Here is a 17,380-nt window from a genome sequence, read left to right on the forward strand (position 1 = left end):
ATTATTTCTTCCCTTCAAAAGTTGGGCATGATATTCTTTCCACTTAGGGTGCATGTTACATCTTTCTCAGCTATTCCTTTTTATACAAGGAAATAACTGTATGCTTCTCCTCTTACACTCTGAAATTAGCTTTTCTTCTTAAAATGATACTGAAGGTAAATTTGGTAGAACCCGATGTTGTGGAACCATGGGTCCTTTTAATCTGCTATAAGCCGATGTCACCAGGAGAATCTTCTCCTGTTACTCTACTCCTTCAACGGTCCTGCAGTCTGTGTCTTTCTGTCTTTGTTTCCCTCCCCATCCTCATGCGGTCTCTCCTCAGTCTCGCCTTCCCTGTGGATGTCTCTGCTCCCCTGTCTCTCTACTTCCAAATGGCTTAAATGTTTTTGGCCAGTGGTTCCCAATCTGTGAACCACACTTGAAGCAGCTGGAGGTAACAGGCACACAGTTCTAAGTTTTCACAAATGATTCATGAATTCATCTATGTACTAAACACTAAAGTCTGCTTAAATCATGTATTATATATTTGGATTTTTAAATAAATGTAGATTCTTATACATAAACGTAAAAAAACTTCCTCTTCATTTAAAACTGCAATACAATACTTACAAAATCTGCAGTTACTTTAAAAATAATTGTTATCCTAACATGGTGGGGGAAGGGTTGCCCATGAAATATTTGACATTGAAAAACAAAGGTCCTTATTTAAGGTCAGAAACCACTGCTCCACCCTGTGAGCTCCTACAGGGCATGTGTGAGGACTTCCTTTCCCTCCCCAGCGACCAGCACAGCAACTGTTCAATTAGATGGACCTTAAACCTTTCTGTTTAAAATATAGGCATTAGGGCTAGGAGCTGTGTCTCTCCCCACCAACCCACCCTGAGGCCATGCTAATTTATTCTATCCTATTCATAGTGTGCTTGGAGATCTATGCAAATTGTACTGAACAGGTGGTTAGAGATGGGCGTGGGAGGTTCAGCAAGGAATGAGTCTTTCTGATCTGGTAACGGGGTGGATGGTGAGCCCTTCACCAAGATAAGCGCAGCAGGAGATGCAAATTGGTGACACGCAGTGTGGAGCTCAGTTTTGACCAGTTGAGCTTGAGGAATCTGTGAGACGTCCAAGCGTCAGTTTCAGTGACATGACAGCGGCAGAAGCCAGGCTCCAGTGAGAAGAGGAACGAGGGGAAGATGAAAGGAGAACGGAGCCTGGGTCCAGCAGGCTGAGCACCTGAGCTGTCTTCGGTTTTTCCCTCCTCCCTCATATCCACACCATTATTGTGGCTTTCAGAACTCCTGTTCACAAGTTCTCATTTCTCCCATTTCTCCTCTGTTTTCCACTCCAAGCCCGCAAATAGCCACGTTACTGTAATACTTGCCTGACCAGTCTCCCTGCCTCGCCTCTCCACCTTCTTCCAAGCTATCTCACTAAATATTATCCAGAAAATGTCACTTTTCTGATCAAAACTTTTAATATCTCAGTGTCTAAGACTCTGCAAAGCACTATTTGAATCTAACTCTTATTCTTATCTCCATTTCCTACTGGTTCACATACTCCTCCCTACAGGTGCCTGGGGACTGGCCACCTCCATCTGGGATGGCCTTCTCATCAAAGCCTAGCCCAAGATGCAGCACCTCCAGGAAGCCTTTCCGATTCAATAAGATCTTGTCCTCTTTGAACCTCTGTTGCACTTTCTGTGTCTTCTTATCTCAATGAATGTCCTAATAAATAGATATAAGTTCATTAAAGGCAGAAATCATAAATCACTCTCTTTATATCTACCCCTTATGGCTTCTGGTCATAAGGTAAATCTAGAGAAGTCCGATGTTCAAAAATTTGGAACATTATGAGATTTTTCAACTAATTAAGTAATGATAGTGTTGATGAGAAGTTACAAGAGAAAATTATTTCTAAAAGTATCCTAACACAGTCCAAAAGTTAGCAATTTAACTAATTTAAATTACTTTAAAGGGAATACACATGATTTTGGATGGGAGAGTGACAGAAAAAACACTTGTTTTGTTTGTTTGTCTTTCTGGCTTAACCCACAGTAAAGGAGAATTACACCTGCATTTTTTCCTCTAAGGAGAACAAGAGGAATCAGCAGAAAAAAGAAGACTAGGTATGTACTGGTTTCTCTTCGCTGCCATAAATTACTGGTTGAGAGTTTTTAACCAAAGCAGTAGTTAGCTGGCACTCAGCATAATGTTTGTATCCCCTCATGCTTTTAAAAAGCTTTAATTACAACTGTGTGATCAAAAACCACTCACTTGACTAAACAATCCTTTCTTCTAACACTTGCATAATCATCTTTCTGACTTTCCAAGATAACTACCTACCCGACTGCTCTCTCATTTTCTCCCTATTTCCCTCCAGTCACACCCATTTTGTTGCTAAGAAACAAAATAAATATAACCTCCTGGAAGTAACTTTACAATGGATACTATATTAATACTTACTTATACTGGAGAAATAGGAAGAAAGAAGAGAAAACTTATCTCTGTTATATCCTAGGTTCTTTACATTTGTTATTTAATCTTTGCAAGTTATTACTTGTAATAATCTTTACAAGTTATTACTATGCCCATTTACAAATGGTTAACGGAAACTCACTTATGTAACTTGCCTAAGCTAGACAAGTGGTAGAATCAAGGTTTGCACCAAGTTTGTTTAATTTCAAAGTCAGTTTTATTACCTTTCCCCTTCTTTATATCTCTATTTCATGGTTTCGTTTAAAAATTCTGCACAGATGAGGGCTTTCCTGGTGGCGCAGCGATTGAGAGTCCGCCTGCCGATGCAGGGGACATGGGTTCGTGCTCCGGTCCAGGAAGATCCCACATGCCGCGGAGCAGCTGGGCCCGTGAGCCATGGCTGCTGAGCCTGTGTGTCCGGAGCCTGTGCTCCGCAATGGGAGTGGCCACAACAGTGACAGGCCCGAGTACCGCAAAAAAAAAAAAAAAAAAAAAAAAATTCTGCACAGATGAAATGTTCTACAAATTAAAATTTTACAATAAAGCTTTAAACATGTCTTTAAATATATTATTTCCTAGGATTTTTTCCCCAAAGGATTATAACTGAAGTAATTTTTCCTTTAGAAAAATAAATAAGACTTTTATGTTAAAAAATAAAAGTTAAAAATAAAAGGGACTTCCCTGGTGGCACAGTGGTTAAGAATCCACCTGCCAATGCAGGGGACACGGGTTCATGCCCTGGTCAGGGAAGATCCCACATGCTGCGGAGCAACTAAGCCCATGTACCACAAATACTGAGCCTGCGCTCTAGAGTCCACAAGCCGCAACTACTGAGCCCGCATGCCACAACTACTGAAGCCCGCGTGCCTAGAGCCCGTTCTCTCCAACAAGAGAAGCCACCGCAATGAGAAGCCTGCACGCAGCAACGAAGACCCAACTCAGCCAAAAATTAAATACATAAATTTATATAAGATAACTGAGCACTTTCAAGAGGGAAAGTTCAGGGAAGAATTTAAAAATGCAAAATACACCCCGATGAACCGATATTCAAATTGCTACAGACTATCAAACAAGATGTACTAATTTGAGCCTTCAAGTTCATTTTCAGCAATCTTTATCCCTACTGAATTGAAGAAAAAGACACAGAAGAGAAATACTTCTCTTCCATGTCTGTTGATGGACAGTTTTGGTATCTTTTCCAGTCAGTGTCATATTGAGCAAATAGTCTTAAAAACGTATTTTTTTAAATTGCTGAATCCTTAGTTACTCATGGGATGCATACACAGAAGCCTGCTGAAGAACAAAGTCTTCAAACTTTAATACAGTAATAATTTAGCAAATATAGTCAACAGGCTTATAAACTTGGGAGGGAAAAATAAAAGATGATATTCTGACTTAGGACAGGCAACCATATATACAAGTCAGTATCCAAATGAATGCTCCTATCTAGTGACCCGTGAACCTATTTAGCCTCCTTTTTCTCTTTTACTTTTATTCTAACCTACAGGGTCTACGAAACACATAGAAAATAATTTAGGCATAATATTTATTACAGAATACCAACAGGTGAGTGTGAAAACAGAGACACTGTTGCCTACAAGTGAAAGAGTCAAAGAGTTACCCCTACTGAATTACTATCCTGTCTTATCAAATTTTATTAGGAGACTATAGTCACTAAGTCCTAGCTATAAGAAAGTGGGGAAGGAAATAGTCTTTGAACTGACCTGGGTTTGTTATGCAAGTCACATAAACCCTCAAAACCATAAATTAATCATCTGAAAAATGGGTATGTTAACTCCTTTCTCAATGGACTGATAGAAGGATTAAATGTATATGTGAAAAGACTTGCACAGGGCTTCCCTGGCGGCGCAGTGGTTGAGAGTCTGCCTGCTGATACAGGGGACACGGGTTTGTGCCCCGGTCCGGGAGGACCCCACATGCCGCGGAGCGGCTGGGCCCATGAGCCATGGCCGCTGAGCCTGCGTGTCCGGAGCCTGTGCTCCGCAAAGGGAGAGGCCATGACAGTGAGAGGCCTGCATACCGCAAAAAAAAAAAAAAAAAAAAAGACTTGCACAAAAGAGATGTCAATGCCTGCTTGTCCTCATCCCCTTTCCTAAGCAGCACTTCTAATTTTAATGAGGGAGAGGGAGGATTAATCAGACAGTCCTTCTGGAAAAGAATTAAAAAATGAAACTAAAACCAACACAAACAATCAAACAAACAAACAAACAGTAAAACCTATATTGCAGAAAACACATTCAAAAAGTATGTGAAATACCGGGGGAAAAAAGGAACCTGAGGTGGGATAATGTGCAACTCCAATTAAATGAAAAGGTAATCGAACTAAATGTCTTTTAATTCACATGAATTGAAACATCCCAGATAGAGAACTGAAAACTTGGATTTTAAAAAGTATTTTTTAATATCTTGCCTCTGTGCTAATAGTGAAAGAAAGAGCAGAGGTGAACTCATTAAAGTTAACAGTAACAGGATGTTAAGCAATCCATTAAAATGAAACAAAAGATGGCTAATAGCTTCAGTCTGGTACCACAGCTACTTCTTTTCTTTTTGTAACTCACTGTGCCTATTAAATTATTCCAGTCTGTCATTCATTAGTAGTAGTTACCGGACCTCTGACAATTTTTCTGCTGTTTGAAGGATGAGGAAGAAGGGGGAGGCAGAGAGTACATCAATATTTTTCAAAACTCAATCCTTCTAGATCTTTCACTTCCAATCATAACAAGTTATACACTAAATGAAATTTAAGGAACCAAAGTAAATAAGTAAATAAACCCACAGATATGCCACTACTGATAATGTAAAAAACAAGGAAGATTAGAAAGTTATATATATTCTCTGTGATTCTGAAAGGATTAATTTTAAAATATAAAATAAGGACAAGTATATAAAGTATTTTTTTATGATTAAGTTCTGTTTGAATATCCAGCTGACCTACCTTTCACCTTGAAGTCGGCAGGGTAGTACAAGTCACTTTGCTAACCTGGCATGGTTTAAGATAACTCCAGTGAAGAAAGTCCAATTTCCTGATTCTCTCAGCCAAAACAAGCAAACTGACATTAGTCTGATCTAATAGCAAACTTTAGGGAACTTATCCATTTACAGCTAAAAAACCAGAACAAGAACCAGAATTTAAGAGAACTTAGAGATCACTCATGACCTCATTTTATAGTCAAGAAAATTAAGGCCCAGAAGTTCAGCACCTTACCCCAATTCATACAGTAAGTCAGTAGCAAGTTTATCTATGTTATGCAAAGAATTAATGAAATAAAATGAAATAGTTAAAAATCTTATTCATAGACTCCAACTCTAATATAGTTCATAGATTTATTTGACATCAAAGCTTCAGAAAGTAGTCTTCTTCTATTATTAGCTGAAATAATGTAATTGTTAAAATGATCCACTTTGACGTGGATCAAAAGCATAGGCAAAAAGCACTTGATATTTAAAAACAAGCACACTACTATTTGCCTGTTCTCCCAAGAGGAAAAATAATTTCAAATAGAATTTTTCATTGTCCAGTTGTAGCACTCTTAGAATCAGTGCCAGTTTCAGGGGGAAAAAAATATTTTCCCATCTTTCCCAACGATAAAAGAAATCAAAATGAAATCTTCCACACCTCTATATTCATTAGATACTAGAATATAGTGAGTCAAGTCTTATTTTTTTAGGATATCAATGAGAGAGCATATGTTTGCTTTATTACATACCCCCAAATAAGACAAGATTGAAAAAAAAGTTCCAAAATAACCTTATGCAAGCAAGTATCTTTATCTTACCTTTTCTTATCTAAACCTTATTTTAGGATTTTGAGGTTGGGCTTAAACAAGAGGTCAATTAAATATATATATATATATAAAATGAACAAATATATAACAATAATACTTAATACAAAAAAAATTCACGAAACAAAAACAAAGATGGGGGACTTCCCTGGTGGCACAGTGGTTAAGAATCTGCCTGCCAATACAGGCGAAACGAGTTCGAGCCCTGGTCCGGGAAGATCTCACATGCCATAGAGCAACTAAGCCCGTGCACAACAACTACTGAGCCTGCGCTCTAGAGCCCACGAGCCACAACTACTGAGCCCACGTGCCACAACTACTGAAGCCTGCACACCTAGAGGCCATACTCTGCAACAAGAGAAGCTACTGCAATGAGAAGCCCATGCACTGCAACAAAGAGTAGCCCCCGCTCACCGCAACTAGAAAAAGCCCACGCACAGCAACGAAGATCCAACGCAGCCAAAAATTAATTAATTAATTAATTAATTAATTAATTTAAAAAAGATGGGTTTTCTCTGTCATAGTCTCCTGCTGGGGGTTCTTGAGTGGAGATCAGAAGAAGTGGTAATCGTCCAGTATTTCTACCGCACTAGAAGAAAAAGGCAGTGCCATGGCTATCAAGACTGGGGTGAGGCTTGGTCTGCTCTTCCTTCTAGCCCCTTTCCAATAATGAAACCACCTCTCTCCCAAATCCTGCTGTAGAGCTGGCCAAGCAGCTATAACTCTTCAAGGCTTTCTCACAACTTTCTACAGGCCCAGGAAAATTTAAAGTCGATTACAAATACTGCAGTGACGCATGGGTCCTACAAGTACTGTCCCATCTCCACTCACTTCCTGCTATCTCTCTGACCTCACTTCTGACCTTGCTGCCTTCACCCCCTCTGCTCCGGGCCCACTGGCCTCCTGACAGGACCACTGCACCAGCTCTTCCCTCTGCCGGGGACACTCGTGACCCAGATATCCAATAACCTTCTCACTGAGGCTCTCCCAACCACTCTTATTTTATTTTTTTGCAGTACGCGGGCCTCTCACTGTTGTGGCCTCTCCCGTTGTGGAGCAGAGTCGCCAGACGTGCAGGCTCAGCGACCATGGCTCACGGGCCCAGCCGCTCCGCGGCATGTGGGATCTTCCCAGACCGGGGCACAAACCCGTGTCCCCTGCATCAGCAGGCGGACTCTCAACCACTGCGCCACCAGGGAAGCCCCCGACCACTCTATTTTAAATTGCAATTTCCTACCTCTGCATTCCCTATGTCCCTTACATGCTTTATTTTTCCCCAAGGCACTTACCACCTCCATGTGATATACTATACATTTTTACTTACTTGTTTGTTTATTTATTTATTTATGGCTGTGCCACGCGGCTTGTGGGATCTTAGTTCCCTGACCAGGGATCCAACCTGGGCCCCAGTAGTGAAAGCACCTAACCACTGGACAGACAGGGAATTCCCATTACTTAACTTGTTTATTGTCTGCCTCTGCTCACTAAAAGGTCAGCACCAAGGAGGCAGGGATTTTGTTTGTTTTGCTCACTGCTGAATGTCCCCAGCATCTACAACAGTGCCTGGCACATAGCAATAGCTCAAAAAGCATTTGTGGAATAAATAAATGATGCCAAATTTGAGAAATAATGCTGGTGCCCATCAAATATTTATTGGACACTAAAAACACAAAACTATACAAGATGCCAAATACAAATAGCGCAAAAAACAAGGTCTTTGCTTTCAAGGAGTCTAGTTGGTGAAACACAGAGTAATTAGTTAATTACATAGGCAGTATTAGGTATGACTATTAACCAGTTAGGTTTATTTGTATATGATTCATGGAATCTGCCTTGTCATTCCTGGTTATACCTAGTGTACAATTAAACGCTGAGTCGAGTGGTATAAACTTGTCATAAGAGTTTAGAGGGGAAAAAAATGAGTAAGTTGCAATAGTAAGAAAAGACCATGGGTAGATGATGAGGTTTGATATGGGATTTGTGGAGGTGGAGGTATGTATTGGCAGTGAAAAGGTGGGTGGGCATTCCAGATGAAGCAAATTTCATGAGAGGACAAAAAAGGCATGTGAGGGACAGTAAGAAACCTACCTTAAATGGAAAAATGGTATTCGCTGACGAGTAGTGATGATGTGGGGAGGACAATCTTTCTTTTTTTTTTTTTTTTTAAACTTTTGGCTGCACCAGGCGGCATATATCCCTGACTAGGGATCGAACTATCGCTCCCTGAACTGGGAGCACAGAGTCTTAACCATTGGACTGCCAGGGAAGTCCTAGGGGGAGGACAATCTGAGTGTGCCTGGGTCACAGAGAGCCTAATCCTCTGAGCAAAGGACTCCAGTCTGGAAGGAATCTCACAGCACGTGCTATTGGTGCCCAGCTTGGGTCCTCTGGAACCCTTCGACTGGTTTGGTACATCCAGTCCCAAAGGTGCTCCCTGCATTGCTAATGGTTCATACCAGCAACTTTCTGTGGAAGTAACAGAAGCTACCTCCTAGACCTCTTCTGCACTCCTGCACACACACATATTTCCAGGACAGCTGGTGGTCAATAAGTAACGAATGAAGGGGAGAGGGGACAAAAGCCCAGTTCCCTTGCCTCAAGGCAAGACAGACTCTATGGTACAATTTTGTTCCAAAATTCCCTCCTGGGTCAAGCTGAGGCTAGACATCCGATGAAACTAAACCCTTCCTCATCTCAGTTTCTTCTTCTTCCCAATCCCGCTTGACTTATTCCCTTTTAAGTAACATGTGAAAGAACTCTCTTGATACATCATTTGCACATGAATACCATCTCAGATTCTGTTTCTAGGGAAACTGGACTAAGACAAGTCTGTAAAGGAAAATACCTAGATATTCATGAAGAAAACAGTTACACAGAGAAAATACTGTTGTGGGTCACTCAGTTTGGAAGAAGAATGCTCAGCAGTTTGGCTGGTGACAGATGGAATAAAGAGGGTAAGGTGACTGGAGGCCAATTAAGGGTGCTGTTGTTCAAACTCAGAAATAAGTGGAAGAAAAAATATTTGCTCTGATATAAGAAAGAGAGAACTTAAGAAGAAAATGGCTTTGGTATAGGGAAGAATTGATGATAACTCTTCAAAGTTTTATTTTTTCCATAAAAAACAAAAAGTCTTTCTTCAGTAGTACTGTCAATGTTATACCATGAATTCTCTTAAACGCAAATCTCTTTTAGGCTGACATTACCTAACACAAGAAGTGTTCAAAACCTTAAGGAGAATAACAATGAATAACAACAGGACTCTAAAATTCTCTCTCATAGTTTGAGTCTCTGAATATCCATATTCAGAAATACGAAGATAAGATTAAGTAGTATCTCCAAATGTTTATAACAAGTTGGTTTGTCAGATTTTGTATTCAAGTAGCTTAAAAGAATCTGTATTAGAGTCAGTAGCAGATTACTTAAATTGCAAATTCATCCAAACAGGGTAACATCTGGTTTTCATCTACTTTTATGGAACCAGAAGTGCTGTCAATAGAAAATAAGATACTGAGTCCTAGGTTGTAAAATAAGGAGCACAATGTGAAAACAAGTAGGCTACTATGAAAGAAATGATACACAGCCCAGAAGGAAAGATTATACCCTACATAAACTTTCACTTTAGAATTTGAGAAACAGCCCAACATCATCTGTATTTGTTTTGCTTTGTTGATATCTCAGACAAGTTAAGCTTCTTGACTTCTTGGTTTCCTTTCAAAATTCATACTTAGCAAAAATGCCTATGAGTAAAAATGACTATTTTCACTTAATTAGTAACAATTTTTGTGTTACATGTCTAAATATATAGAACAGAAAGGATACTATCGAAACAGGACTTTTTAGCAAGGTTATTTTTTCTCATTGATCACTTTTCTATGAATTAAAATGTATAGCTAATAGCTTTCAAATTTTAAATACACATGACCTTTGATTCAACAGTTCCACTGAAAGCAATTTCACACACAGACACACACACACTCCCCCAAAAGAAAACTGGTCAGAAAGTCATGCTACAACAAAGTAAATCTATAAGTCTAAGTTTTTCTAAATTTTTCCTATTCAGTTTTAAGACCAAATTGATACTCTTCCAGACAAGTACATATAATTTGCCCTGTATATATCCTTTAAATACTCCCAGGAGAGACTCCAAGAAAAAAAAGGTTTCTTAGCTATAAGTGTTAGGAAGGTATGGCATGTTGTTCCCCTCTTAAAGATTTATAATAAAGACAACAATTTACGGAAGCCTATGAGACGTTTTTGGGGAAAATGGCATTTTCCAAAATTTATAGACCAGAGAACACTTATGTAATTATCAAAAGCAAGACTTGCTTAAAACCCTCCATGACCACCTGGTAAATGATAGCTACTTCCTTATAAACCTAAAGGTTCAGAGCCATCATTCAATCACCCTCCCTCTATCCCCTCTTTCTCCTCCCTTCCCCTCAACCCAAGACACTGCAGTAGTTCTAACTTCATATTTCATAATAATCATAGAAAACTTATTCATATATAATTCTTGGTCCTTACTTCCAGATATTCTGATTCCTATCACAACTTTTTTTTTTTTTTTTGCGGTACGCGGGCCTCTCACTGCTGTGGCCTCTCCCGCTGCGGAGCACAGGCTCCAGACGCGCACACTCAGCGGCCATGGCTCACGGGCCCAGCCGCTCCGCGGCATGTGGGATCTTCCTGGACTGGGGCAGGAACCCGTGTCCCCTGCATCAGCAGACGGACTCTCAACCACTGCACCACCAGGGAAGCCCTATCACTATTTTTAACAAGCAATCCAGGTGATCTCAGTTCAAATGTTGGGATGCTGAAAAGATCTGATATAGTACAATCAATGAGATGATTATTTTTAAATTGAAGCCAAACTGAGTTCAGAAAATTTGGACTTCAAATGAGTATATTAAAATTCTGTTTTTCTACCCAGGGAAAGAAAGGGAAAAGGACATACTAAGAAAAGCCAAATCATATCTTAAAAGAATACCCCTAATATACTGCCCAGAATATTAAGGCCAAGAGTTTTACCCCGTAACAAGAATTCTTGGGCTGCACTCCATTGAGAAATTTCAGGAATTCTTAAACTCTCTGAAACTCCACACGCAATCTTTATGCGTATGTGAATACATGCCTTATAATCCAAAGCTTTCACCAATTCTCATACTGCTCAATTACCCAATTTAAAAGCCATTCTATTTTTTATTTACCCACCTGAAACAATGGCAACAGAAACTGCTTCTTAGTTAACACCATGAATCAGACACACGAAAACACATTCCTCAGTGTTGTCTTTTCTCTCAGAGCCAAACAAAAAGCAATTTACCTTTGCAGAGTCATATTCAAAGAGCCTGTACAACCCTTAATCTTGTTCTGGGCTTCAAGATGAGTCATGCCATGTGCACTTATTCCATCAATGCTGAGAACCACATCACCTATTCTTACGTTTGCCTGGGATGCTTTGCCGCCATCTTTTAGCTGTAAAAAATATATTTCATTAGAATTGTCACTCTTTAAAAATAAACACAGACGAAAATTATACTTTTGTTATATCAAAAGAGAAGTATATTAATATACTATTAGACAAAGTAATACAAATTATCTTGCTTAACAGGTAAAGTTAAAATTCAAATGACTTTCATACTTATTTCCTTAAATTCTTATTTGTTTTCTAAAAAACTGAACTAATTGTCTGAGAAAAGGTCCCTGATAAGTCCTCCATTTCTTTACTGTATAACAGTAGTGTGTGATTGTTACAAATAAGGAAGAGAAGTAGGCAAGGCAACTACATTTTAGCAGGAAAAAAAAAGAAAGTAATATGAATAGGGTATTTAATACTCTTTTAGAAATAACTTTCAAAACTCTTTAAACAGCTGTATTTTTGTTTGAGCACAAAGAGTAATACAGATGGAGGATCTACTGAACTATCCTTCCTGTTGAGTCCAATTCATATCCAGCGTTTGAGGGACTGAATTCTTTAAGATCACAGGCCCAAATATCTTTTATGCTGGCTGTGCTTCCTGCTCCAGGCATTTAGAACGAGGGGACGAAAACCAGTTGTGTCTGAGACTGTCAGACTCTTTTGTGTACCACGATCTTTAATCCCCAATCTTTTTTTCCCTTTTTACAAAATTTTCTACATGTTTACATTTAGTTTGATCTCCTTCAAACTTCATGTGTATCTATTTCATTGCTCCAAAAGGAGCAAACAAATATAAAATGACAGTAAAATGAAAGATGATACAATTTTAATAGATACTCAGAAACATGGAACAAGTACAAATCAAAAGGAACCATTCTAATTAAAATGACAAGCTTAGAATTCAGTAAGTACAAGCAGATCACAATGAATACTGGGCTGTTGGAAGACAGGTGAGACTAGGCCCAAAAAAGAAAGAAAGAAAACAACCACTATTTCTCTAATACTTAAAAGTGTAGATTTTATGCAGGGATGATGAAAAACATCTGGAAAAGGATAGTGGTAATGACTGCACAACAATGAAAATGTGCTTAATGCAATTAATGAATTGTGCAATTAAAAATGGTTAAAATGTCTAATTTTTTTTTTTTTTTTTTTTTTTTTTGCTGTACGCCAGCCTCTCACTGCCGCGGCCTCTCCGGTTGCGGAGCACAGGCCCCAGACGCGCAGGCCCAGCGGCCATGGCTCACGGGCCCAGCCTTTCCGCAGCATGTGGGATCCTCCCAGACAGGGGCACGAACCCGCGTCCCCTGCATCGGCAGACAGACCCTCAACCACTGCGCCACCAGGGAAGCCCAAAATGTCTAATTTTTATATTTTACCACAATTTTTTTAAAACTAACAAAAACTAAATATTTTAGAGAACATTTTACTAAAATTACTTTTTGATTAAAAGAAAAACATCCCTCAGCAAACTGAACAAGGGGTGAGTGCTAGAATTCATAATCTGGAAGCAAAGCAATAAATACAACTGGATATTGTATGCTCAGATAGGTTTTGATTACCATCAGTTGTCAAATCCTTTCCTTAAAAATAATGATCAAGGCAGATCAATCCTAGTGTACAAGAACAACTCTTTGGATCTAAAATCAAGAAAACAGTATTGACTGCTAGATCCACCCAGCCAGCACCCATGTCTGCGCTTCTCCCCAACTACCCTTAAGCTAGAAGTGTGCCTGACACTATAGACCTTCATTATAATATATACTGAATGAATGGATGCCACGTATTTATTATTTAACACTGGCAAAATCTATGGTTTGTTTTAAAGTGCAAAATTAGGAAGAACTAAAATTTTAAATAATTTGAAATTTATCTCATTTAACACATAACTATCAAATGATGGACATAGTTCTTGAAATTAGTAAGAAAAAATATCTATTTGAGCAAGAATATGTAAAATCTAACAGATACAAAGTATAAAATAAAAGATTTCAAACCTTTCAAATGAAATATTCTCTATTATATACATAGTACATAGAGTTGACCCTTGAGCAACGTGAGTTTGAACTGCGTGGGTCCACTCACATGCGGATTTTTTTCAACAGTGAATGCTATAGTACTACATGATATGCGTGTTTGTATACGGAGGAACCAAACTATATGTACGGAGGACAGACTATAAATTACAGGCGGATTTTCAACTTCGCAGAGGGCCAGTGCCTCTAATCCCCAAGTGTTCAAGGGTCAAGTGTAGTGATTCTGTTTTCATCTTTGTACTAATGTGAACAAACAAAACAACTCCTCTCAGCCGCCCAGATATTTAAAGGTAAGAAAAATTAATGAAATGTTGACAATAAAGAAATAAATTTCCAGAGTAATAAAACAGATGAAAATTTAATGCATATCAAACTTATCAACATAGCTATATTACACACATGTGTATGTATATACATACATATAGACACACTTTTCATTATATATTATATGACTGACGAAGTAATACCAAAATTCAATGAAAATTAAATAAAGTTAATCTGAATTCCAGGATCACTGGATCAAGAAGAAAAAAATTAAGATAGAACTTTATTAAGTATATTTTAAAATACTGTATAGACAGATATATTTATTAAAATATGAAAGTAATGTATGCGTGTGGTGGGAGTAAGAAAAAAGTCTTTAAAAATAATAATATCTACATTAAATATTACAGTTTTACTGTATTAAATAACAGGTGTGGGGACTTCCCTGGTGGTGCAGTGGTTAAGAATCCACCTGCCAGTGCAGGGGACACAGGTTCGAGCCCGGTCCGGGAAGATCCCACATGCCACGGAGCAACCAAGCCTGTGCACAACAACTACTGAGCCTGCGCTCTGGAGCCCACGAGCCACAACTACTGAGCCCGCGTGCCACAACTACTGAAGCCCGTGCGCCACAACTACTGAGCCTGTGCTCTAGAGCGCACGAGCCACAACCACTGAGCCCATGTGCCACAACTATTGAAGCCCACGCGCCTAGAGCCTGTGCTCTGCAACAAGAGAAGCCACCGCAATGAGAAGTCCACGCACTGCAACGAAGAGTTGCCCCCACTCATCACAACTAGAGAAAGCCCGCGTGCAGCAACGAAGACCCAACGCAGCCAAAAAATAAAAATAAATAAATAAATAATAGGTGTGGACTGTCTTAATAATTAGTATTTCTTTTTTATTAATATAAATATTAAAGAAATAATTTAATTTAATAACAAATAACTGTTCGTCTCTCCTGCACAGAACTAAATTGTTCAAACTGTGAAGGACATTTACAAAGAAAACAACTCCTAAATCTAGCAATGCCACCCATTTTCCATGGGACTTACTTGTAGGGTTTTATAAAGATTATGTGAGATAACAGCTTAATAAATGTTAGCTATTATTATTCTCCTGACCTCAGATTACTAATCCAAGAAACGTGGAGGTTGTACTGGATGATGTCAAAGGCCTTCTAAGGTCCCTTCCAGTCTTAAAAGTTTTATCTATCTGTGAACTGTCTATACAAAGGTATAACTCTAATCCTAAAATAAGAGTCATATCTGAATGGTAGGGCAAAGGGACATCTATTCCCTACGAAAATAAATGAATGGAAATTTGAATCCTGATAATAAGACAAAAAATAAACATAATTTATCCTACATTTTGTTTTAGCCAAGAAGGGCATCCAAAAAAATTTTTTTAACCAGAAATAGAACACAGCTAAATTACCTACCTCACCATTCTTCACGTAAGGCAGCCTTAAAATAGAAACACTGAAACCTAAGGGCATTTGCTCAAAATGTACCCAACTAAAGCAATTTAAACACTCCCAGTCCAGTAATATAAAGGTAATGAGCAATTAAGAAAATAATCTAATATTACTCAGCCATAAAAAGAAAAACAAAATTGAGTTATTTGTAGTGAGGTGGATGGACCTAGAGTCTGTCATACAGAGTCAAGTAAGTCAGAAAGAGAAAAACAAATGCCGTATGCTAACACATATATATGGAATCTTAAAAAAAAAAAAAAAGTTTCTGAAGAACCTAGGGGCAGGACAGGAATAAAGATGCAGATGTAGAGAATGGACTTGAGGACACAGGGAGGGGGAAGGGTAAGCTGGGATGAAGTGAGAGAGTGGCATGGGCATATATACACTACCAAATGTAAAATAAATAGCTAGTGGGAAGCAGCTGCATAGCACAGGGAGATCAGCTTGGTGCTTTGTGACCACCTAGAGGGGTGGGATAGGGAGGGTGGGAGGGAGATGCAAGAGGGAGGGGATACAGGGATATATGTATACATATAGCTGATTCACTTTGCTATAAAGCAGAAACTAATACACCATTATAAAGCAATTATACTCCAATAACGATGTTTTAAAAAAAAGAAAATAATCTAATCAAATCAAATGTCATACACTAGATAAAACTTACTCCTTTGTTGCAGCTGCCTAGTCGATTCTGAGAGCCTATGATCTCAAGATGTTCAAATCCAACTTCTCAGACTTACCTATCTTTTTAGACTTGCTTTTACTCTGCCACCCTTATTTTCAAAACATGGAGCATAGAAATCATATAGCCCCTGTGTTCTGCCGTTTCCTTGAGCACCACATCTAGGGAAATTACTAAATTTTGCTGATTCTTCCTTTTGTCTCCCATGCTAGTCCATACCCTGATCATCTGTCACCTTGATCTTGCCTGCTGCCTACAGTAGAGTTTTCTAAAGACCTCCTTACTGCCAAACTCTGCATGTTCCTTGCCCTTTCCTCCATCTTACTGTATTTCCATAATGGTGACCCTACTACCACTTCACACTGAGGAGTTCCATCATGTCCACTATTTATAAAATGAGGGTGAAAAACTTCAAATATCTTCTACTTCCTACAGTGTAGAATAAAGCTGAAGCCTGAAATAGAAGCAATCTATAACCAGTCATCAAGCTGTTTCCAACTTCAAAGCAAGCGCCATAAGGTCAGGGATCATATTTTATACTATGTTCTCAAGAGCCTTGAAGATTGTAGGTACTAGAAAAACAGATGATTAAACCACAGTAAATAAGAAATCAATAAATCTATCCATCAGTTTAATATGTGAAATTCTGGTATAAATATACTTAATTCACCAAAGAGAAAAATAGATAATCTGAAAATGAGAACCTTCAGTTAAACATTAGGCTGAGCTAACCTAAGAAAGGTCAAAAATCAAACTGTGTTTTCAATAGAACAAAGTAAATCCATTTTGGATAGTTAGTTAATATACTTTTCCTAGGATTTCCAAAGAGGTGTCACAACTCCCCCTGGTACTTTATCTAACAAGTATTAAGAAGAGTTTAATTGTATTTAATCTCAACCCTTTCTCAATCAGTTATCAGAAATGTAAACAAATGCTCATTGCCATCTGTACAATCTTTCATGTTATTTAAACTGTCAAACAAACTCCTTTTTGTCTACAGTTTTTTTGAGCTTACTGATATTAATCATCTTGGATTTCTGACATTAACATCTTTTCTAAATCTCTAACCATCTTTATTATTCAATACTCAGGCTTTCTACTCACTATTTAAAGTGCAGAAAGAGCCTAAACGAACGCCAGTGGGAAAGGCCCAATGCACAGAAACAAATGTAAAGCTTGTTAAAGGTGGCATCTCATTGAAAACTCCTATGAGCTTTCATTTATCCCC

At 38.6% G+C, this 17,380-nt stretch overlaps 1 protein-coding gene across 7 annotated transcripts in view; it reads right to left on the minus strand.

Moving 5' to 3' along the window:
• The window catches only part of PDLIM5 (PDZ and LIM domain 5), a 213,938-nt gene that overhangs the window by 136,805 nt on the left and 59,753 nt on the right, over positions 1-17,380 (minus strand). For 5 of the 7 annotated variants that reach the window (XM_073805583.1, XM_019926429.3, XM_033857386.2 and 2 more), the window contains exon 3: positions 11,598-11,749. The exons of 1 other annotated variant lie outside the window; for it this stretch is intronic. In XM_073805583.1, coding sequence (XP_073661684.1) covers positions 11,598-11,749 — 152 coding nt within the window. Of the gene's footprint in view, positions 1-11,597; positions 11,750-17,380 lie in introns of those variants that run through there. One more of the 7 variants, XM_019926430.3, reaches the window with a different exon arrangement.

Source organism: Tursiops truncatus, chromosome 5 (genome assembly GCF_011762595.2).
Source record: "Tursiops truncatus isolate mTurTru1 chromosome 5, mTurTru1.mat.Y, whole genome shotgun sequence".
Lineage (NCBI taxonomy): Eukaryota > Metazoa > Chordata > Mammalia > Artiodactyla > Delphinidae > Tursiops > Tursiops truncatus.